General features: G+C 39.0%; 1 protein-coding gene across 2 annotated transcripts in view; it reads right to left on the bottom strand.

Moving 5' to 3' along the window:
- Positions 1 to 7,012: 7,012 nt before the first annotated feature.
- TOX (thymocyte selection associated high mobility group box) overlaps positions 7,013 to 25,260 on the bottom strand; it is a 218,777-nt gene continuing 200,529 nt past the window's right edge. For both annotated transcript variants that reach the window (XM_066563405.1, XM_066563397.1), the window contains exons 7-9: positions 20,236 to 20,622; positions 11,161 to 11,312; positions 7,013 to 9,284 (exon numbers count right to left, since the gene is read on the bottom strand). In XM_066563405.1, the coding sequence (XP_066419502.1) occupies positions 9,248 to 9,284; positions 11,161 to 11,312; positions 20,236 to 20,622 (576 nt within the window). In that variant the 3' untranslated portion in view covers positions 7,013 to 9,247. The remainder of the gene's footprint in view (positions 9,285 to 11,160; positions 11,313 to 20,235; positions 20,623 to 25,260) is intronic.

Consider the following 25,260-nt stretch of genomic DNA (forward strand, 5'->3'; position numbering starts at 1 on the left):
TTAACAGTTAAAGCATTTAGCCTGCTAAATATCTAAATACCTGTCAGGTAAATACCTGTCAGGGTCTAAATGTGAGTTCATCAGCCTAATTGCTGGAGTGTGGATTGCTGAGTTACAGGTGATGAGGTGCAGTGCAGGGGAAGACAGCAAATTTAGTCCTATGTGAAATGCCTGGACTTCATGCAGAGGAGCTGTCAGAGCTTTTGTCTCCTACATTTCTCCAACCAGCTGATCAACTCCCACTCAGCAGAATTCTATCCCAGTGTAGATATAGGTTTTTAAGGTCTCCATGTGTTTTAGAGAATTAGGCAAAGGAGAGAGGATTTTTTCCTACATAATATGGCCCATGGAGGTACTGATCCTTCTCAGGCTGCAAAAGGAGGCCAGATTCCTAAGAGTGTGCCTCCATCAGGTGTTACTGTTAGGTTCTGTTGTTCTGCAGGACCAATGGGCTGGGTGCTGGACAGCCCTGAGCACCTGGAGAGCCCTGCTGAAATGAGATAAAACAGAATGGAATGTCTCACGTGAACCAGCCATCGTGACCATGAAGAGATTCTGGTGTTTCCCATGTTCTGCTTCATCCAGTCCCAAGGGATTTCTTTGAATGAAATAGGAAGACCTCACACACTTAAAATTGCTCAGGTATACCCTCCTAACCTCCCCCTAAAAAGTGTAAGCAGAGCTACATTAATTTCAATGCTAGGGGTAATTTCCTATTCCCAGAAACTGGAGAGGATTTTGTATGTGATGGTAATTAGAGAATTAGAGTTTCCAATAGTGAAACCCCTCTGGTTTTCACACACTGAATGCATTCTCCAAAGTAATGACACCAAGACAAAAAAAAAAAGAGGAAGATTAAGAGTTTGCATCATTATGTTTGACAGAACATATACACTAATTTTGCAGAGATTGAAATAATCATAACTAAGCTCATGGAAAATTGCAAATACATAAAGGTTGTATGAATAGATGCATAAATCAGATTGTGAAGTAATTTTTATGCACTTTTTTGGACATAAATCCTTTTAGAGGAGTCATTAACCACTTTCTGATATGAATCTTATGTAAGGATGATGATTAAAATATTAGACAGTGGTGAAAACGTCTCCACCTCTAAAAAAAAAGTTATATCTAAGCCTTGAGGCAAAAATGTTAAAAATAGACATTTCTTGTATGAAACTATTTGCACAAATGAAACTAATAGGTTTTTATCTAAACCATCTGGTGGAGGGAAAGCATTAAAATGTAAAGTCACATACTGAAGCCCACAGAGATTTATTTTGAATGCTATATGTTCAAAAATATAAAAAAGGAAAACTGTATATTTTTCTTCATTTATCTGAGGCCTTGCTCTGCAGAGTCCAAGCTTTAACCAGTTAGTTTTGCTTGGGCAAAACCAATGCACTCCTTCTGGTCTTTGCTGGAAAGTTATGCTCCCAATAATGCAATCTAAATTCATTTCAGAAAAGTGATTAGTGGACTAGCATTTATGATTTGCTTGGGAGGTTTTTTTAAATAAACCTCTACAGGAAACTCAGATACAAATGGCATTCACTTTTGTTTTTTCTGTACATGTAAAACCAGACTGTGAAACTTCAGTTAAAAATAGCACAATTTACTGTAGCATGAGATGTGTAACAGGAAGCAACCAACTCTCACTCCCTTCCACAATTTGAGGCCAAACAACCATGTTCTGCTGGGTTTCTGTCCCATGTGTAGGGGATTTTGTGTGAAACTGAATCACAGACTAGAACTGGAAGGGATCTCTGCGGGTTTTCTGGTCTATCCTTTACCAGAGGCAAAGCTGGTACAACTTATAAAGGGCTCTTCAGGGCTATCCTGTTGACTTTTGAATGTTTTAAAGTATGGAAATCCCACAGTCTCTTTGGCCTCCTGTTTCAGTGTTTTCAACCTTCCCTCAGTGGTTATTTTTACCATAATGTGCAATCAGGACTTCCCTTATTTCAGCTTGTGTCTGTTGTCTCTTGGCCTTCATGTACGGCTCCAGAAAGATTTGGGCTTTGTCTTCTCTGTAAAGACCCACCGTGCACTGAGAGACTGCAGAAGGAATTCCTCTCCTTGAGACTGGCCAGATTCAGCATTCTCAGCCCTCCACCTCTGCCCTGTCTTCCAGTTCCTGACCATCATGGTGGCCTCCTCTGGATTCACTCCAGTATGTCAATGTTTTCCTTGTACTGGGGTCACTTCTGGAAAGGTTCCCACTTCCAGAGTCACGTTCCTTAGTCTGAAGGTGACAACAACACAAGAAGATAGGATAGCCTATTTCTGACTTCTGTTGAAATTGTCCTCAAAAAATTCTCCCTTGAGAGTTCAGAAATACTCAGCCTTGAAAATCTATCAGCCATGTAGTGCAGAGGCACAACCTTCCTGCCAGGAGCTCACACAGTGGCTGCTTCCAGCCTGCTGGCAGAGGGCAGCTTCTGCTGTGGGCTCAGATGCAGGACAGCCCCATTCAGCTGTCATAGCTCTCTCCCGGTGAGGCTAATCAGTTTTCTTGGTGTCAGATATATGTTTGTGTACTGTGCTCTGTCAGGTCTGATGTAGAAAGGTAGGTAAAGAGCTTCATTGACTCCTAGGCAGAAATTCTGAAAAAAAAAAAAAGGAGAAATAAATCAGTTTCAGGCATATGAATGATATAGTCAAAATTCCAGTCTCACAAGCTTTGATATTTTAATCAAAGATTCCAGGAACCTAGAATCAGAGATTACTCAGATGTCTCTCTCTTTTTATTGTACTTTTTAAAAATTAATTTAGAGGAGTTAAGTTTGAAAATAGCACTCAGCTGTCCACATATGACTTAAAAGTGGAAATCTGCGGAAGACAAATAAAACCTGGCAACTTTCCCCTATTTATTATTTGTAAAATCTCACTTAAGTTAAAACTGCCCCTGTGGATCTGAGCACCACTTCACAGATTTTGAACTTTAGTTGTGACTAAAGCAGAAGACTGTTTTTCGAAATTCTCAGATCTCAGCTACCTTTCCTCTAAATTACTCTGTGTCCTTGGGCACATCACTTACGTCCTTTCATTTTCATTCTTTAACAAAACCATGTAGCACGTGCTTGTATGCCAGAGGAGAGGCTCTGCTCATTATTTTGAACTCTGAGCAAAACATGAAGGCTTCCTCTGCTAATTAGGGCATCAGCCTTATTTATTCAAGTGGTGACATGTTTTTGAATGAACTTTGGATCTTCATGTTGCTATCTAAGCAGTGCTACATAGACAGCAGGGAAAAAATCTTTCTTGCATCTTCAGTATTTAAAAATATGACTGTACTGATGGTGCAAACATGGATCCAGGTGTCTCACTGAAGAAAGTTGGAATTACAAAAGCAGCCTGCAGGCTTTGTGCTAGCACCCTGTGTGCCCCCCACCCCCAGCCCATATCGCAAAGGTTTTGGACTTTTTTTACTTTCCACTGAAACTTGGCATTATGGGAGCACCAAGGTCACCATATATGCTGTGCATAAAGCTGGGAAATTTTTGACTCCATGTATCAAAGTGTGAGAAACTTGAATGTTCAGTGGAGGTTTTTTTCATCTTCCTTTTCTATTTTATTTTTTTGAAGGTATTGGAGCCAGGCAGATTGTAAGGCAGAACTTCTTAGAAAGCAGTTTAGAGCAGCATCTGAAATGTGTGATTCTTGGAGCCTTCAGAGACTTCTGCATTACAAAATGTGTGCCCAGCCTTCTGTGAAAAAGTGGTGCATGGAATCACCTACTTGTATGTTTGATTTAGCTAAAGAACACAGTTTATCAAAATGACAGAGACATCCATCCTTGATCTGACTTTTTTTTTCCTCAGGCAGTTGTGTATACACCCTGATGTTTGGCAAATCCAGAGTTAAAAGGAAAAATATTTTGGTTTGAGTTTGAACTCAACATCCAGCCTCTGGACATGGCTCTGAGTTCTGTGGTTCTGCCTGCTGTGTGCGCTCGGTGTCTGCCGTCCGCATCCTCACTGCTCCTCGCTGGCCGGCAGTCTGGAAAATGCTGATGTTCCAAGGGTTACTGGATTACAATTGTTCTCTGCAAACAGAATTCACATCTGTTCTGACAACTTATTTCAGCCTGATGCAACTTGAAAAGGTCGAGATTAATCCCAGAAAATCAGACTTCTATTTGAAAGGCCAAATCAACTTTAATTGTAACACATGGCTATTTGTATTGGCATTTAGCTGCAGCCGTTTATCCTTCTTTCCACTGGTATTATTTGTTTCTGAGCTTGCTACTAAAGCCCACAATGCCAGCTGAAATGTTTTAAGTAATGTAACAAAAATAACAGCTGACATCTTTTCTTTTTACAGGTTTCCACTGACCCAGGGTATTTTGTGTGCATGACTTTTATGACTTTTATTTATCATCAGTCTGGGTAAAAAAGTCACAGAAGAAAAAGCTGGTTCCTTTTATACAGACTAATGGTGGCTACTATACCCTCCTATCCTGTTGGCTTTACCCATCAGAGCCTGAGGCAATGAACCATGTGCTGGGAAGTTCTGCCTCCTACCCAATTTGGATCCCAGACGTTCAGGGGTTTAAAGCCCCTTCGCATCACACCGGTTGCAAGCTGTGCTTTTCCATGTCGGTGAGGTGACTGAGAGCAGCACCCCTCCCCTAGGCATGGTGTAACACGTCTCCAACTACCCTGCTTCTCCTGGCAGCTGCTATCAGCTCAGTCGTTCAGCCATCAACTGATAGCTGAGCTCTCAGATCCCCTGAAAAGTGACAGGATGAAAGAGACTGACTTGGCAATACTCTGCTCTTGCTGTTTGGCCTGGAGAAAGATACTCTAAGTGGTAAGATTGTTTAGCAACAGCTGGCAAGCACCCGGGTGTGAGCCTGATTTTCAGACATGACAAGCACTTATAGGAATGTTGCCAGATACAGCTGTTTAAAAGCCTTAATAAACAGCAAGTCAATACTAATCTTTGCCAAATTAATCTTTTCCTTGACAGCCCATCAGAGCAATTATACTCAGACTCGTTGTAAACACACAATTGTCAGAGGGTAAGGATCTTCTCTGCAGTATACTGTGGATTTTTGCACACAGATTGTTTTCCAAATAGGTAGGCTTCCTTTTCTTTTCCTCTTCCTCTCTCTCTTTTTTTTTTTTCCTTTTTTCCCCCCTTCTTTCATTTTATTTTCAGGCCGATTATATGATTGCCAGCTTGGTATTAGCCTGAACAAAATTTCTTTGTAAAGTGTCTATCACAGCAAGTCCTTAATAGAATGTGAAATGATGACAGTCACAGGATCCATGCAGATGCACATTTGCTAGTGGGTTTCTCTAATTAGGCAGTAACTGTGACAGACTCTGAACAAGTCATTGTTCTCACTTGTCCTCTTGTTGGTGAAGCAAGAGCTACATTTGAGATGTGATTTAATGTGCTGCTGGGTAATAATAAAATACATGGGTTTGCAAAGGAAAGCAAATGGTGTCTGTGAGACCTGACACAAAGCACCTCCTGTTCTCCAAGGTGCTCAGCACCTCCTGCAGCACTGCCAGCATGCTGCTATACCCACAAAATAATATTTTATTTCAATGCAAAAGGGCTTGAAAGCACCAGAAAAAATAATTAACAGGGTAATGGTTGTTTGTCTGCCTGCCTATCTATCTAGTCTTTTTAACTGCATCTGTACCTATACTCACCTACCAATGGGAGTCTAGGGGAGTAATTCCTCTATGGGCTATGTAACATCTCTTAGCTAATTCTCACAGTATGTGCAAAATACAGATTTTTACCTACTCCATTTTCCCAGAGCACAGAAAAATATCTCTGTGGATCTGCCGTGTTTACAGGACTGGGGAAGAAACAGGCTTGGAGATGGCAGTTCAGGATGGGGTGATGTCTCAAAAGGCTAAAGAAGGGGGTAAGAACATGTTTTACCTTCCAGTAATGAGCTCTTTTTGTTTGTTGGGTTGCCCGTTTAGAGAGGAGCCTCACAGGGAATATTTGGCAGACACCACTGGAATCAGGAGCTGGTATTTGGTGAGAGAGAGAGAAGTGGGCATGAATACATTACATTTCCCTGTGAATGGCTGGGGCCCTCTATGAATACATTACTTACTGCCTGTGGATGAGTGTAAGGGGAAAATCCTATGGCAGGCCCATTTGAATTAGAATTTGGCTTCTTTGGTCAGAGGCAGCAGCTGGATGAGATTTCTGCTTGGAACACATGTGAGTCTGGGGATAGAGAGACCAGGATATCTCTTGTCACCAGAACGTGGCACACTGAGAGAAGCAGTAAAATCAAAGAGCTTTTCCTTTTTAAAACCTCTGCTTACCTTGTGCAAGCAGATGGGATTTACAACCTGCAGAGTGTATAAGTTGCCAACTTTGCATTTTGTCCACCATGTTTTAAAAATAATTTTGAAGTATATTATTTTCAATGAATGGCAAACTATTTCCTTTGGTTTCTATCACTCTGACAGATGTTTTTATTATATTTTCTTGTTATTATTGTGTAGCTTCCATGTGCAGGTTGTTTAGTTCCTGTGTGCTTTCTCATTAACATGGTTAGGCCAGATGGTGACTTACAACCAGTGACTGGGGTGTCTGTGTTAGTGTGGTGCCTAAGGCACAATGCTGCAGTGAAGGACAGGGCACATCTTCACCAATTCCACTGGAGTTTCACCTGCTTCCAGAAGGATCCCAACCATCCATTGGCAGTTCATATCTGTCAATACACAGCCGAAACCAAACAGCAGACTGCCCATGGCTGGCAACCATTTATTTTTCTGAGGTCAGACATGAAGAATTGACATCTATGGATTGAAGTTGGATCTTTCTTTTGGTAAAAAATGGTTTCAGTATATCCATGGCCAAAACCTGCTGCTCTTCCAGCACAGTTGTTTCATCTGAGCAGACACCGGACACAGAACCTCACTCAGAGGATGGGTACCAGAACCACACTGGATGGGTAAAGTGCTGCACAGCACACACACCAGAGCTTCCCATGGTGACAGACTGAGAGACACCAACTAGCCAGAGGTTCATACAGAATAAGTATTTTATTCATGATGTATTTTTTTATTTACATTAAAGTTTTCTTGTATTTCGAACTCTGCTTGGATACCGAAATTAACAACTTTATGTGACTGCACACCTGCTCTATAAGAAATGAAGATAACACAGTTCTTTTCCATAAAAGAAAAAAGAAAACTGCCTGTCGAAATCAAAGTTGATTTTTCTCATTCTCAGTAATTATCTTTTCTCTTTAGAATTAATATGAGTGGAAAATGTAGTTTACTGTAATATAATAAATAGAAGACATTGGGTAATTAGTAGTGCTGGTATATTTCTAAAGTACTAAACAGACAAACAATAAACTCTGAATTTAATCACGAGTTCTCATACAGTTTCAAGACAGGAAAATTAGAGCTCTCAGCTACAGTTATTTGAGTAATCACATCTGATCTGCATTATTTATTAGTTATTACATGCCAAGTGATTCCGATTGTACATTGCCTGAAATCATTCAGAAGCAAGCATGCCTTTGTTTCTGTTTTGTTTTATAAAGAAAAACCAATGGCATTGCCAAATGTGTATTCTATCTGAATTGCTTCCTTTATTTCACACAGAAAATACAAATCAGTGGTAGTGTCCATTAATGGGACAGGCATCTGGGACAAAATAATCCAGAAATATATTTTCAGCACTATCCCTGATCCCAAACATTGAAAAAATACCTTCTTTTGGATATTTTTATCCCTTTCCCTGTGGCTGTTGAACTTACCTTTCATTTTAGGATTTATTTCTGATATACTCCCTAAAATTCTGTAGGACTTTTGCATATATAATAAAATGGCTGAAGCATATTTGGTAATATTTCTTTTGGTAATATGTTTATTCCACTTGACAAATTAACAAAACATGATGAAGTTTCAAGAAGCAGTGTTATGTAGCTTTATTCAGTTAGTTTTGTTGGTTCAAGTCTTAGTTTTGGGCAACTTCCTCCTACAATGTTTTAAAAAGGGAATTACTTAAAATACCTTTTTTTTATTTTCCATAACAACCAAAGAAATAGAGAAATAGTTCTTGGTTACCTTCATTTTCTGCCATTAAAGCAGGTTTGTTGTTATATTTGTCACTGTAAAAACTAAATAAAGTATTCACATCATCAGTTGTGAACAATTTGTGCCAGCAAAAGTTAAAGCGTCAAAGAAACCTCTTTAAAATGCTAACAAATTTACTTACAAACACCTATATTTATTATTTCATAAATAGGCGCAACAGGTTCCATAAAAAAGATTAAATACAGACACAGTATGAAGAAACAATAATACATAGCCATATGTAGAGGTTATAATTTAGCTGTCTCCAATCTGTTTCTGCATCTAATAAAATATCAGGTAAGCATTTGGCAGTTTTATACATAAAAGGACTTAAATGACGTTTACTAACCAGTACACATAAAGTGATTTTCTTTAAAAAAAAAAGCATTTTTTAGGCAGTACAAAATAAATGTGTTTGCTCTTTATCAACATTAGTTTTTTCTCCTAAGTTTTTTGTATTTATTTCATGAGACAAAGCCAATATTTTTAATTAATATAATTTGGGACTACTTTACTTTTTTTCTCCAAATACTTTGAAAATATAGACTATCAGTCAGTTGTTTAAAAATGAAGTAAAAATATGAATGTTTGCCAATTTTACCCTTATTGTGAAATCAATAAACTGGAATGAGCCAGTTTCAATTACAATTAGCTACAAAAACATTCACATTTTATACTCTAGGAGAGTGTAACATAGATGCTATTTACAAACTTGCTATGACTGCTACATCAAGCCATTTAAAAAGTCTTTAGTAGTTTCATATAAACACCCATTATGAAAAACCAATGGAAAATCCAGGACTTTTATCCGAGACATCTACAGTTGCTAAGGCAGTTACTACCGCAGCACTTCACAGCAAAAACCAACATAAAATCTGAATGGTCCAAGTTTCCTTCAGGGAAGAAGAAAAGCAATGTCCGTTATAGGATCTCAGGGAAGGGGTGGAAAGGAGAAAGAAAGAGAAAAAATGGGGAAAAAAACAAAGAAAAGGAAAGAAGCGAGACTTTTTTTTTTCCAGAGTGGGTGACCCACAAGCTCAAATAGTCCTAAGTGCTTAGCAACTTGTATTTTCTAATAAAATGCAGAACTGCCCTGACTGCATAAAGCAATCCATGATGAAAAGACTTCCCTGCATTCCTCAGTGAAAGGAAAGGAGAGGTGTTTCAGATTTTCAGGTAAGGTAGAGTGCTTTGTCCCTCTGCATGCCCCTGTTCAAAGAGAAAAAGAACAAATGTGACTTTTTTTCTTATATTTGAAAAATTTTTAGTTCTATTCTTCAAGAAAAAAAAAAAAAAAAGATCAGCCCCACAACCCCACTGCATGTCATTAATTCCAAGCATATCACTGAAGTACAGCTGCATTGCCATGGTAATAATAAGAAAAAGTCATAGTAACTTATAGCAACGTGGAGACCACATCTGTTTTTAAAACTGCCCAGGACTGGGACATGGGTTTGAGCACTGGTTTGGGGTAACCTGCACTAGTGGGCTGGTAGCACTGACTATCAAAATCTGCTTGGAGCTCCAGATTTAGCACAGGTCTTGGAATAATGCTCCATAAGTGGCCTATAAGAAGCAGCCAGTTTCCCTAGAGGCAGGAGAGTTTCATTGCATGAACATGGGTGTCTGCCACTTACTGAGCCTCTGGCATATCTGATTTACTGGTACAGATATACCCAATACGTGCTGGATTGGCCGCATTTGCATGATAAGCATTTGCAAGGGGACAGCAGAAGCCAAGCAAAGATTAAGTTCACATTGATTTGCAAAGTCTTCTCTACACAGGGTGGGCTATCTACAGGCATACGTGCTCAGAGAAAGCTGCTGGGGATGGGAAGTTACACCCACTGCACACCTGGAGAGCACTTCTGGGAACAATGACACATTGCTTTGTTCCAGAAGAGACCAGGAATCAAATCCACAGGTGGCTGTGGCTTGTTTGACAGAGGACAGTTTATTCAGAGCTCAGTGTAAGTGGTTGTAAAAGTCTGTGGGCTGGATAGATTTCAATTAGGGCCTGCAGCACATCTTGACATGGTGGTAGAACACAGAAGTGAAACTGTTCTGCTGAACAAGTGGCAAGTCATGGGGCAACAGTGATAGGTATGGGAAAGAATGATGCTGCTGTTCAGACTAGCTAAAGTCCGCCTCAGTGTCAGCAGGTTGTAGCAAAGGTGTTGTTTTGAACTAGCAGCCAGAAAATTATTTTTATTCAGTTCTAATTTGAGTTCCAGGAACACTTTAAAACAATAAGGCAAGTGAAATTTTCGGTTTAAGTAAATGTAATGGATGAAACTGGTCTTTAGTTCTGCTTTCTGTTTATTTGTCTGGGCTAGATTTGGCACTTTGGGAGCAAGGAAGAGCTTTTATCTTCCATTGCCTTGGGGATTCAGGCTAAATCAAGGGGATGTCAGGCTGGTGGGCATGTTCACAAGGCACAACATCTATAATTTAAAACTGAAAAGATACCTTCTGCTCAGTGTTAAATGTTTCCAGGCAGTTTGTGGCACAGTAACATGGCTCCACAAAAACCAGGGTGCCAGAAGTTGAAGGACTGAAGGGGTTACTAACCTTATATTGAGGACATAGGGCTCCTACAGGTATGGTGTTTTGTTTCTGGTTACAATCATGTGTTCTTCATGCAATTCTCTTCCATGTATCTTGTATCCCATGTATCAGCCCTGCTTCTCACTGATGTGGTTTTTCATGACCCAGCTAGCTATTTGCATGACCCAGACTAGAAAATAGTTCACGTCATTTGCCTCTCATTGATACACAGTGATCTTAAAACTTCTTTCTTACTCCTTCTCCCTAAGACTTCAGTTCTGATCTTCTATGGAATGCAAGGTTCTCTGAGACCTAGAAACTGTATGTGCTGTGAAAAGGTGACAGATGTCTAATAAATATATGTATTGAACAATTGCTCTCCCACAACAGACTAACTGCTGAATAAATACGGGGCCATCACAGATACACTTCAGAAACACTGTAGGGAAACGGGAAACAATGCTGTTTCCCAATTCTCTATCATATACTTGTGTCATGAATGTTGCTCAACACAAGGTGGCATTCACTGGCTGCTTACCCATTACTGCAGTAGTCGTTATTCCAGTCCACAGTCTGTGCTGGAGGATTTCTGCACCCTGAACGAACATACTCCATTGCTTGGGTAACAACTTGTGCAGCTGTTGATGTTGGATTGATGATATTCTGATAATCAGGCTGAAGAGTAAATCCCTAGAGGAGAAAACAAGTACATTACAAAGAATGGAAAAAGAGTAACAGGTTGGGTGCATTAAAAAAAGTATAAATGCAGACTGTACTGTGCAATGCTAGAGAATACTACTTTTCCAGGTGAGATTTTGGTTATAAAACCTAAAATAGGCCAAAATGTGTAGGTGCTTTCTAAGTTTTAAAATCTTTCTTCAGTTTGAGAAATGAAACACTGCCAAAGCTCTGTTCGCAGTTACACAGTCACAGGATGGAACTAAAGGAGACAGTGCAGAAACAATTCCGAACCAAGAGAACAACTCAATCAGCACTGGGACAAAAAGGTCTGTTTGCTCCTTAGAGCTTCCATTTAGATTAAACGTAAGCATACACACTAGTCACTAATTCCCAGAATATGCAACAGAATCTTTTTGAAGGATGTAGGCAGCAGGTGGTTGACTGTTTTATTAGACTACACCTATTCACGTATTGTTCTCAAAACCCTTTTTCTTCATTCAGTCACAAAGGGACCATCTGCCGCTTCTTTTATTTTCACTTCTCTCTCAACTAAACGGAAATTCAACCAAAGGTTTTTAACAGTTGTTGGACTAATGTAGCAAAAGTAGCAGAGAATAACTTGCTTTTGAAACCAAGGAGATGAGAAAAAAAAGTGGAAGTTACAAAGAGACATCTAACCTGCTCCCTGAATTTTCTGTCATATGAAAAGTCATAATCATTTTTAGCTCTTTTGATATATTCTGATGTTTAAATATTGTGTTTAAAACCGGAGAACAATTGAAATTTCAAGGCTAGCTTATCTGTTTCATCCTGTGCATCATGTTCCTGTAAAGTAGGAAGAGCTGTACTGGGTAAAATCATGGGAACGTTGTATTAAAGCAATTGATGTCTACTGAAAAAATCCAGACCAAACTTCTTCCTGGGGCAAGGGCATACAATTCCCACTGAAGTAAACTGGATGCATAGCTACTAAATGAGAAATCGAACTTGCACCAAGATGCCTAGTTTGGAAACTCACTCCTTCCAGCCAAAGATCACATACAGAATAGACAGAATTAACTCCCATAGCTTTTAGTTAATTCAGTGTTCGTGTGTTGTGTGTGATTGCTTTTCTTACACAGCCTTCATTACAACATTTTGTGGACAGATGTTTTTTCTGCAGGTTTAAGAAGGCAGCCACCCTACCTTTTGTCAAAATAAATGAATATTCTCAGCTTTCACTTGGCCCCCTTCATCCATAGAAATTGCCTTCCTTCAAATGGAACATTGCTTCCTTCTTCTCATCTCTCTTCCCTGACTATTCCCTGAGATCCTGCAGGTGTTTTGCCCCACCTCTCATGTACACTGCCACCTTGCTCCACTCATCCTGATCATGGGTTTTAGTCTAGGCCATAAATGACTGCAACTTTATTTCTTAATCTTTTCCATATGGAGAATACCCTGAGTAACACTTCAGTACCTTAAGCACTCTTGGAAACCTCACTTTATCCCTGTTGACACCAAGAAACAGACCATTAATAGTGAGCAAGTTCACAGCTGAATTCTGCATCTAGTTGCCATGTTATTTATATACTGCCCTGTTAATGAGACTAAATAAAGCCTTCCCATGGTGGGTTTTACAGCCATGGGGACTGTAACCCCCATGCTCATGCACTGCCTTTTCACCAGGCTCTGAATCTGTGCAGTGAGCTGCAGAGACCCCCATACCTGCAACAGATCCAAAGGAAATGGTAATTGAGCAGATTTCCCAATGACTTTAATTGGAGTTTTGTGTAATTAGAAGGCTGAGAATTTGGGTTTGTATACCATCTTCATCATTTTTACACAAAACACCAACCATAAGACCTTTTTAATTTAGCTGTAAGAGGAAACCAACCACAGAAACACATCCTACCCCCAGGCACTTAGATTTACCTTTGGTAGCAAATCCCCTGATCTATCATATGTCCAAGAAAAACACTATATAGGGACAGTAGCCAGTAGCAAAGCATGCAAGTGAGCAGGCACAGAGACTCAAGTACTCCTAAAATCATAGAATGGTTTGGGTTGGAAGGGACCTTAAAGATCATCTGGTGGGCAGGGACAACTTCCACTAAACCTGATTGCTCATAGATCCATCCAGCCTGGCCTTGAACACCTCCAGGGAGAGGGAGCATCCACAAAGTCTGGACAACACTCATGGAGCAAGGAGACAGTTCCTCCAAATCCAAAGAAGAAACCATCAGTACAATATCCATTCAATTTCTTCTGGAATTAGGATAAATAAATAGCGTAGGTGTCAGAGAATGGTCCTGGGTTTTAATTCAGGAACTGGGTGCAGATGGATTCTCGTATTTTTTCAGGTTTTCTGAGTGACCACAGCCAAATTGCCTTGGCTCTCTTCCAGCAAAGCACATGTGCACGTGTGTTTGGACTGAATTGGTACCTCTCATGTTAAGTTTGGGGCTGCAGAGCCAAATTTAATTCTTCTACCTGCAAAATAAGGCATAACAATGCTTTCACCTTGTACCTGACAAGTTCTATTTAGTTTATGGCTGCCTGGGATTGGGCTCTGTTTCTTAGGGCACACTCAGGTGATAAATGCTAACATGATGCAGGGATATCTGTGCCAGGCTCCAGTCCTAGAAGGGTCTCAGTGGTCCCTCTGGGGGTTTGAGGGCTACCAGAATACCAGCACTGTGGGTGATGGAAAGCATGCTTGTTACAGCCAAATCATTTAAGCAACCTCAACTCAGTACGAAGGACTGATAAAGTATGGTACTGTTAAAGATGTAAACAAAAATTACTTCAGCTTTTTTATCAAGAGAAAAAACTCTGAAAATACAGATCTGTACAACAGAGGGAAACAGCCTTGTACCAGGCTTGTGGAAAATATTTGGGTATTATTTATGTAAGCCCTTAACAAACAATGATGAAATAAAAAGTGCTCAGAAAATGAGTGCTTCGAGGTCTAATTAAACAATGCTGAATGTTTTTGCATTGTAATGCTCAAGAGAAAATCACCAACTGTTTTGCAACATGCCTAGAATTTTAAATTTCATTTTCTTGTCCCAGATTGAAATAAAAATAGGGAACTTGATAAAGATTAATTTGATGTCAGGAGGGACATTTGCTCTTTAATTAGATTTCTGTAGCCCTAGCAGTTTCGTTGTGCCACTGTAGCAAGTCCTAAAAAGCCTGCAGCAGAACTAAAGAGTGATCCTCATATCCACACTTTACTAGGAACTAATTTCATTTCCTGCCTGTCTGGAGAGGTATTTTCAACAGGCATCAATGTTTTTGTCTTCACAACTGATTTATTCATCAATCTCAATGTGATATTTTAAACCTTTAAATTATATCTGAATCCTAAAGCATCTGTTTATTACACAAGGAAATTGAAAATCTGCCTGTGTGATATCATACAAAGATTTTTCCTTAAGGTTATAAAGGAAGTTGACAGATATTAATGATTTTTTTTTTCTCTTGACCTCATTCGAAGACAAAGCTTAACAAAAAAGAAGAAGAAATCTGGACAAATACAGCAGGTTCCTGAGTTTGCTGTATATAAAATATATATCAGAAAAAAATGAGGTTATTATTTTTGGCAGGCTATGCAATCATCTTGCTGTATACATTTATTTTCTAAAGGGAAAAAAATACCTAAAAGTAGACTAAAATGAGTTATTATTAAAAAAAAAAGTGACATACATTAATCTTCTGATGCTTTGTTATGCATAGGTACTTGCAGCCATGGCTACTAGACATTAAGAATTTAGTTTTGTTTCCTCTACCTGTGAACTGAAATGGGACAGAGTTGGACATGGGACTCACCATCCCATGCAATGCTTGGGTGCACGATTTTGAGCAGGGAAGGTGATGCTTCCAGTAGGGCTACTTGAAGGGCTCCTTAACAAGATCTGGGTGTATTAAGGAGGGAGTGAATCCTCAGTCTCATCACTCTTCACACCAAAGAGCACAGTGAACAGGCTGGGTAGAGGTGCATGCTCAGAAAGAGGCACAAATCTCCATGTGAGTAGAGAAAGAAAAGAATGACCTTGCAAGTGAAAACAGGCTGCAGCTTCAGCTGCTGTTTCAGCCTGAACTTTGGAGAAATTGTGCTGATTTGAATGACAAGCGTTAATAATCAGATCATCTAAGGCCAACTGAGTAAAAATTAAACATCATGTCAAACCTAAGAAACAGACTGGAGAGAGAAAACTCTGTATCAGTCAAAAAATTATACAGTGATAAGATGCTCATATGAGCATTTAATGAAAGAAAAATCACACTCTTCAAATCTACCGTGAGTCTACCTGTGTGTCAAAGGTGGATAAAAGAAAAACTACGTCAGAGTGGATTTTGACTTTGAAAAGTAAAACTTTAACACAGCTCCTGTTAATGATATTTAGGAAAAATAGAATGAATTTCAGAATTAGAAGTTAATAAAAATCAGGATCTAATTTTGAACTAAGTATTAGAACAGAGATTATGGTCATTTTTTTATAGTTTAAAAGGATTATCACTGTAAACAAGCATCCCAAAGATCTACAGTAATGACCTTTTTAAAATTTATTAATTAACTGTTGGAATAGAAGAGAAAAAAAGACAAAATAATCTACCTCCAAGAAGTTACAATTTAGATAACTCAAAATAGAGCTTGTTTAAAAGAAGTTAAAAAATAATTACTTATACTAGGCATATGACCAAAATGCTAATACCGAAATTTTATATTGCATTTCAGACAAATTTGGATGCATTGCATCAGCTGCATACTCCACAGAGTTAATTGATTTTAAAAATAACAGAAATTGTGCAGTCACTGAGGACTTTTGGCTACCAACACTTCTGCTTTTTTTGATGTTCTGTAGTTTTTGTGGATCCTCAAAGGAGACTGCCCTTCCCCAGCTGGCAGTCACTCTTGATTTGGCAGCTGCACACGTGCAGGCAAGGAGTGCTGGATATGGAGAAGGACATGCTGTTCCCTGTAGAGCTGATGAAGACCAGCTCATTGTCCTGGAAGCAGCAGGAACAGAACTCTCTCCTCAGGTCAGCACTTCTTAGCAGACCCTCCTCAAAGTCTGCATAGAAGAGTTTGTGAATTTCACGCACAATGTTTTTTGGAGAACTGTGTTCCTGCCTGCCAGGACTGAAATCTGGATCTCTTTGTGGTTTTTCTTGGAGCTGGCAGTCCTTCAGACATTCTACGAGATGGCCTTTGATAAGAAACTATCCTCCTTTTCCTGGAGAAAATGACTGACCAAATGTCACAGAGCCAGAGTTCAAGCACGGGATATGTTGAGAGCAGGGATTTGCAGAGCCTGCTACTGTTGAGTGTCCCACTGGTGAGACATGAACTATTTCAAAGAGGGATGTTTGGGGAAAAAAAAGGACAAAAAAAGAAAAGAAAGAGAAAAAAAAGGAAAAAAAAAAAAGAAAAAAAAAAAAAAGAAAAAAAGAAAAAATAAAAGAGAACCCACAATTGATGATTTCTACTTCTAACATGCCTCCAGCACAGTCTGCAATGAAGGTGCCCAGCCAGGTGAGCCAACACCTGCAGTAGAAAACTGCTCTGCTGGGAAGCTGTTGGCAGACTTACTCTTCTCTTGCCTTCTCTTGCTGCAGTATGACATGACAAAATTTGCCTTTTTTTTTCTTATACTGTATTAGTCTAGTTAGTATGAATAGTGCTGAGGCTTCCAAAAAGGAAAATTACTCCTGTTGCAAGTCACTCCCTAGGGAGTGGTATGTTAACTAGTTTCTGTTCTTGCTACCTTCATGGAGTCTTTGGAAAGGTTTATGGTGGCCATACCTAAGCATGGAGGAAATAAAACAACTTGAGGGAAGTGAAAAAACATTGGTTTAAAAGCAACTATTGCTCTGCTTTCTCAGAATTAATATTCTTCCATTCTTCTTGGCTTTTTATTCAGGAGAGTGTTCTACACAGTGCTGTTTGGGACTGAACATCACATCCAGACCTCCCCTTCCCTCCTCACCATAGGCCAGACAGACAGTGTGGTGCTTCCTCTTTCTCCTTACTGCTGTTGACTCTGAGCTGCTGGGAGAGCTCAATTTTTCTCCCACTACATCTTTTCCTCTTTAACAAGCTCTGTGATCAGCAGAGTGTTTGCTCTATTTCAACCAGAAGGGAGAGCAGAGTCCTTTGACAATTGAGCCAGAAAGAGGCCCTTACTTTTAGGTTGTAATCTCTTGACTTTTTGCTATTTGCCTCCTGGTGACCAACCTATCTTCTATGTTCTAACACAGTATGAAATCCTGGTGTTGTGTTTTCTATAATTTCTTGACTAAAAAGGGTCATACTTAAGAAACTGAGCAAGATACCACTGTTCTGTTCTGTTCTGTTCTGTTCTGTTCTGTTCTGTTCTGTTCTGTCATGGCAAATCATGTATTGTCAGTACACCTCCAGCCCTATAATGTAATACATATTTTGCTATATTTAAATTCAATTCACAAACTCTATAAGCTGTTATATGTTAAAAAAAACCCCAAACAAATATTCCAAAGTGAAATGACACAGATTTTCTCAAGCTCAAAAGCTGCATGACTGTAAAGCAAAAGCAGGAGTGTAAGAAATATAAATTGGCTTGTAGATATTACATCATGATTAAAGAGACATGTAGGCAAAGCATGGCAGCGAAGCATTTCAACAAGTAACAAGTACCTTGAGTGAAACAGAAATATCTCACCAGAGTATCTTCATTAAAAGCATCAGCCTTTCTAACTAAGCAATATGAGTTAGTAAAAAGCATTTGACCTAAAATTTTGTGAGTTTAACAGGAACACAGAAGTACAGCAATTTTATTTAACTGTAATTTTCCTTAGTTAAAAAAAAAAGACTCATCATGATAAAGGTCTACATTCTGACTTCTAGAGACCTGTTTTCTACAACCGAGCATCCTGTATTTTTTCTTAAGCTAGAAACAAGTCAACTGTGTGCCATATATCTCACAGATGACTGAAAGTACTTCCAAACCATGGATGCACACACCTTATGCTACCAGCTTGCAACTTGGCAAAATAAAACATTACCAGATTCATACTACATTAGCTTTTCTTTGGTAGAGAGTTTAAAGTATTGCCTAAGTGTTTATCCATACAAAAATGATAGTTTATGTATAAATAAGTAAGTATCTAACATCTGCATGACATATTTTGTTAGTCCCAACTCTACTCTTAATTCACTAAATAGAGACAGATTTTCAAATCTATTCAGTAAATTATGCCTAACAATTCTGGAAAAGACATAGGGAATTCTGCATTGGACGACTAATACACAAGTGACACTGAAGCTGGCAAACAATCTGAACTTGGAAGATTGACTCACTGTGCACTAAAAACTCATTGAAATATAGCTATAGGATCTCAACAGGTGGCTGTCACAGATGTAATTTCTCATGTTTGGTAAATGAACCAGAGTATTGCTTTGTCTCTCACTGCTCTGAGACTTCGGGTTCAACTAGGATTCCTCTGGGCTTAGGATCTCCAGTCAGACCCTCCTGGCTCACCTGCCTAGGACTTCCTCTAGCTGATTCCAGCTGCCCGGGTTTGGGGTCAGCTCCTGAGTTTCTCTGAGACTTGAGCATGGCTCTCCTGGAACACTCACACTAACTGCAGGAAAACCTCCATGAAGACATGACTCCACATACGCGTGGTCATAAGTCTGTTGAGTCTGTTTTCTCTGATAGTGACAAATTGACCGAACTAGGATGAAGTTATGAACACTTCACGACTTTTCCTTTCTGATTACTCCAAATCACTCCTGAGACTAAGATCAAAGTCTCTGAATGAATCCAAATCATCCTGACCATATCTTGATTTATCTCCTGAACAACTAAGTTTATCAGTCCAAATTGCTTTCAACACTTTTGGGTTTTTTTTTCTGCTTTGGAAAATTTCTTCCCCTGCTAAATTGTTCTCCTGGCAAGAAGTTATGGTTTGTGTTGAAGTATTCTCAATTCTAAAGACCAATCTTGAGATGAAATGTTTCTGGTTTGGAAAGCAAATGCAAATGCCTTGTTAGCAAAGGTGAATTTTTAGAGAAATATAAAACATGGAGCAAGTTCATGACTATGTATTATCAGCCGGTACTGACAAGTTTTGTGTATACAAATTTCGTAGATTCTTGCACTTCCATTCAAAAAAATTTTCATTTTAATGCCACTTTGCAAAGCAAGATATTATTATTGATAGTCAGATCTCATACAATACAAAAGGAAATTTTCTCTCATGCAATCAACAGTTTATCTGCTCTCTTTATATTCCTCTGTAAGCCTGGAAGGCACAATACCATGGATGGTCTGCATTAAATCAGAATTCATAGGAAATGTATTGAGAATCAACTATCTAAAACATTCAGAGTAGGGAAAAAAAAACCAAACAAAAAAGCCCCATATTGGGATGGTGAACACAGCCCATTTACAGTAAAAAGAAGGTATATCTATTCAGCAAAATGAAGTTGTGAATGTGGAGTAATGTAACACACTCATGTTCACTTAATCTAGTAAGTTCAGCCCAACCTGGGCTGCTTTACGTTTCCCCTGACAGTTCCACATCACAGTCAGCACAAGGATAACAGCATAAGCTACAATTATATTTTTTCTAGACATGCCTGCCTTTTGTTTGCAAAGTGTGACTCCTGAAGGCTTTGCATTTCACTATTTCAGGGTAGCCACAGACTTGCAGATGGATGTATGGACAGTGATGGACATTGTCGCCAGCACAAACACCTCTACTGCAGTTTTCCATCCTCTAGTTAAACTCTTTCATTTGTTCTTGCCCTTGGAAGACTAAGCCTATACTACCATGGTTTGGAACCTGCAAAATTAAAGCTAATCTAAATATCTCTCATTATGCCAACTTCTGGATGACTCCCCTCCCACACCCTCCCCAAAAATAAAACAATTCCCAAGAGAACGGAAAAACCCCAGCTTACTTGCTGCATTGTAGGTGAGTGTAAAGCAGACTGGACCTGCATTGGTAGCTGGTTTCCAATGGACTGCTGCATTGGGATCGGCTGGTGCTGCTGGATGTTGAGATGCTGGTGCAGAGGGGGGCTGATCTGAAGCGGTGGAGGAGGGGACACAGCCATGTTTGCTATGGAAACAGTCACTGGCATTTGGTTGTTGGGCTTGGGCGCTATGTTCCTGGGGATATTGGCATGCATGGCGGTGATGTGAGGATTCATTCCTGGTTGTTGGTGGTAGTGGGAACTGAGGTACAGTGCAGAGTGAGCCTGGGCGGGCCCATGAAACACTGACTGCTTTGAATTCATCATCTGAGGTTGTGGGGAGGCTTTAACATCAACAGGTTCACTGTAGCTCTGTTGGAGAAAACAAAAATCAGAAATTGCTTAGAAGTTACCAAATATGGCTGTTCTACCCATCCTGAAGTCTAAGTGCCAACCATAGGCAAACATTTATCTGGACCATCAAATTTTCCTTGAAATGGAGTTTGGTTATTGCTCTAGAAAAATAATGAATCCCTTTTTACCTGCACTTTTGCCTTCAACATTGTAAAAAACATAAAAAGTAATTTAGGTCCTTCATTTCCTGGTCTAGCCTGGCATTTTCTTTATCCAAACTTGGAACTGCCATCACTGATCTAATATCTTACACAACCAAGGCAACTAAGCCTGACACATTTTTTCACATAAACAGCCACTATTATTGTCCTCAGATTCCATGGCCTAGTTGAAAGAAGAATTAGGAGGGTGGGTTACAGAAAAACTCTGTAGTGATTTTGTTTTTCCATCTGCAAACCATGGACAAGATTTTCAAGGTCTTTTACCATATACATTGATATTGCTAATAGTTATTTATCAGTTAGTTGACATGATGAAGATGTTAAATCCCATCCTCAGCTGTTCTGCTGCATGGAAAAAATACACTAGCTGCTGTGCTAATGCCTTTATTTTGAAATATTTTGTGTTGGAGTGCTATCCATGCCATCAAACATATTACATAAGCCATGCATTAAGAGAAATAGAAATATTCTGAATAATTTCTCTTTTAGCAAAATATGCTTTATTAATCCAAAAATTCTGTTTAAAACTTATAGCTATATAAATGTTAGCCTGTACCAGATATAGGGAAGCTATCTTTAGTCTAAAGCTAGAAGAATACTACATAGAATATGAGAAACTGCAATTTTCAGAAATATTATGGTCTGTCCTGATTTCTTAAAGTTGCTAGTAATAAAACTTCCCTATGAATGAATATGAATTTTAATAACACTTTTTGTTCTAATATTTATAACTTGCTACATTTGGTTAAACTCAATTTACTCAATTGTTTTCATACATTTATTTTCCTAGATAATGCTAACTGTGTGCTCAAATAAATTAGAAAAAATGTAAGAATTAACTCACATATGCTTATAGGTGGGAATCATAATTTGAAGTTAAGTCATACTGGGATTAATAGTCAGTGAAAGGTGAAACATGCTGGGAAAAAAATGGCAGAAATGTCCCTCTGGAGAAAGTCACTTTGTCAAAACAAGGCTTAAAGAGGAATACAAGCCCTTATTCTGTGATCTCCGTGTCATGTTTGCTCAGTTTACAAGTCAGAGTAAGTTTCATGTTACTCTCAGCACTCCAGGGTCAGTGAAGTCTATTTGTATTCCTTCTGAAGGATGCACCATCACCAACAATCTGTTGACATGAGCGCTACTGAAATTGCTTCATTATATGCAGTGATGAAGATGAGAATGATAACTTCCTTCTCCCTATGTGTAACTGCAGTTCCATTAGCAAAAAAACCCTTGTTTTCTCTAGTAAATTAAGGAAAATTAAATGAATATGAAAAATTAATGCAAATCTCTGTCTCTGTGGATCAGCCTAGCTCTGCTCGCATGTGGGTGTACACGTGTGCAATATATATTATGTTCATGTTTGCAGGATTCAGATGCAGACATAAAAGCCTGAAAGTAGCTGAAAAATCTGCCATTATTCGGATATTATTTTTTAAACATTGAATTAATGTTCATGAAAACATAGGAAGAATTTTCCTCCCTCTTCCCAGTTGTATTTTTGGAACACTCCTGAGTGTAGAAGCAATGATGGGCAGGTTTACTGAAATTCCAGAAATTCAGAAGGTTTGTTAATTAGCAGCATGGTCAGGAGACTCCTCTTGGGTGTCCCATGCTTATTACACATTACAGGAGGTGCAGGCTGTGTTCTTTCTTGAGACACTTGGAAGTTTTTCTGAGAGCACAGTCCCCTCATGGAAACAGTTTGTCTTTCCATGATGCAGCTGACAGGCTCTCTGTGGTCCAAGCAGGGATAATTGCTCCTGAAGTGTCTAAGGGCAAATTGGCTAAACTAATCCTCCTGGAGAGATGAGTGCTGCAAAAAGCCTTTGCTGACATACTGATACACACTTCTATTTCATTTGTAACTACAAAGATGCTGCCATACACACCTTTAACAAAGAAACAGGGAACCCAAGCCAATTATTGGGCAATTCTGAGTTCACACATAAGTGGTGGATGCATGGCCCACACTGATAAAATTACAGACATATAGATAGTATAATTTGATACTTTAAATGCTGAATTGTGTTAAGAGGAATTGCAGAGTCTTTGGTCAGAGATGAATAACACTTATAACACCTCTGAGAAGAGCTCTGCAAAGTGATCAAAAGGGACAGTTTCAGTTGTCTCAAGCTATGAATCAGCTTTTTATATGTTTCACCACCTCTTGATCCAGTACAAAGCACAACACTTCAGTTTAAGAGCAAGTATTTTGCTATAACTTAGGATGCTTTAAGTCATATGTGATCTGAAACCAAATTGTCCAATATCAGTGGAAAACACATCAATATTATCAGTTACTGGAATCTTGATAAATGAACCCATTAAATGCCATTCTTTAGCATACTGCACTTGCAGCTTTTTTCTGCAGATAGGTCAAAACCACATATTTTGTAAGTATTGCTGGACCTAATAAAATAGGCAATATCAAGTATTTCAGCTTTGTGATATCACTCTCTGCTGTGAAATATAACAAGAAGCAGGTATGACACAGGTCACACTATGACTTTGGGCTCAATTGCTGTTCTCACAGACTAGAATGGGCCTTGCACTGGTCCAGTGCAGTATCAGACAGCCTTAGACAAGGAATTTTATTATGGGTAAAAATTGGAATTAAGAAAGAATGGATTTGACTTTCCAATAAGGGCTTCAAATGCAGTTACATTCCCTGCTTTGCAGGTTGGATTTCAGCCAATATTCTCTTGACTTATCCAAGGAAAACAGCACACAACTTAAAAAGCTCTCCCAAACCTCTAATTAATCTGTCCCAAACCAAACCAGACAATTTCCATCACTAATTTATAGGATGAAGTTCTAGGACAAAATTCAGATATCTGTAGTGGAGACCAAAATTACAAATCCATACACACAGGCCACCAAACACTGGGGCCTAGTAAATCCTAAATGCTAAAAAGTCTTCTTCTAGACATGAGGTGAGGACATCTTCCATGACAACTAGCTGGAGAGTGGTGGTGCACACCCACCACTAGAGGGTGACAGAATATTACATTTAGTTAATGGCAGGTGGTGGTATTTAACACCTCCATTAGTGAACATACAATAGGGTGACAAATCAGTTTTTCATAACAGTCCTTTATGCTCTTTGAGTGGCTTATACTTGTTCTGGAGAACAAGCTGAAGCCTTACTGTAAATCTTAACATTCTTCATAGTCTAGGAGAAGGATTTCCTATGGACCTGTCTCTCCTTCTAACATCATCACTCTTGTCTAAATTAAACAAAAAACCACAAAACTCAGAAGGTGAAGACAAGGCAATGGAATGGTACAGAGAAAGTATGACTGCCCTTTAGGCACAACAGAAATCCCCTTCCCATCCCCTCCCCCCCAAAAGAACCTGTTGTTTTTCTGAAACACAAAGAAAAAAGGGAAGATCATTTTGAAATCCCAACAGAAAGATAATGAAAGTAGAAGACATACAGAAAAAGGAATGGAACAAAATAAGTACTACTGTAACTCTGATGATAACAAGTATAATTATATTAACTAAAATTACTCGTGGTGCATGATCCTTGGTCCATGAAATTATTTTATTTGTATAATATTTTCAAGGAAGTCTGTGATGATGCAGATGAATACTGTTCTTAACAGAAAGTGTTCAGGGTGGATAATTTTGCACACCTTTGTTAAAGGTGTGTACAGCAGCATCTTTGTAGTTATAAATGAAATAGAAGTGTGTATCAGTATGTCAGCAAAGGCTTTTTGCAGATGCAGATGAGTACTGTTCTTAACAGAAAGTGTTCAAGGTGGATAATTTTGCACAAAGTTTGGGAAGTGCTGAATCAAGTTATTCCCCATGATTTTCACCAAACTCATGACTTCCCTTCCAATTTAGTGCAAAGAGAGCTTTCCCATGCACCTCTATTCCCCCACTGTGTGCCAAAACTCCTTGTGCTTTATTGGCAAATTAAGGAATTAAATTAGGAATAAGGGGTTAGGCATTGCTCACTTAGTTGTGCCATTCTTTCCTGAAGGGAACTGCCCTGGGCCTAGTGATCATTCTTATCACACTGCACTCTGGCACAGGGAGTGTGTCTGCTCCTTAGAGGAAAGTGACATTGGGATTTCACCCTATTCAACTCTCTCCTGTGGTTGAGAAATTATTTTTGGTAAAGACATCCTGCTCAATTTAGCTGTGATATTAAAAAAAAAAAAAAAAAGCCTAGATGATGCCATTTTGGCATCTCCATATCTTTGGGATATAATCTGAAAACTTGGAAACAATTTGGAAACTCACACTTTAAGCTCTCACCTATGTATCTGTGTAACCAAACAGCTCTTGAAACCTACACATGGGTATTGGTTCTCTTTCTAAATTGTGTCTGCCTTCTGGCTACTGTTGGAGATTGTAATCCCATTTCTGTTGGAACATAAACATCCATGTGGTTGAAAGTAAAGCAAGGACATGTTTT

The sequence above is a fragment of the Molothrus aeneus genome, chromosome 1, assembly GCF_037042795.1.
Source record: "Molothrus aeneus isolate 106 chromosome 1, BPBGC_Maene_1.0, whole genome shotgun sequence".
In the NCBI taxonomy this organism is placed as follows: Eukaryota; Metazoa; Chordata; class Aves; order Passeriformes; family Icteridae; genus Molothrus; species Molothrus aeneus.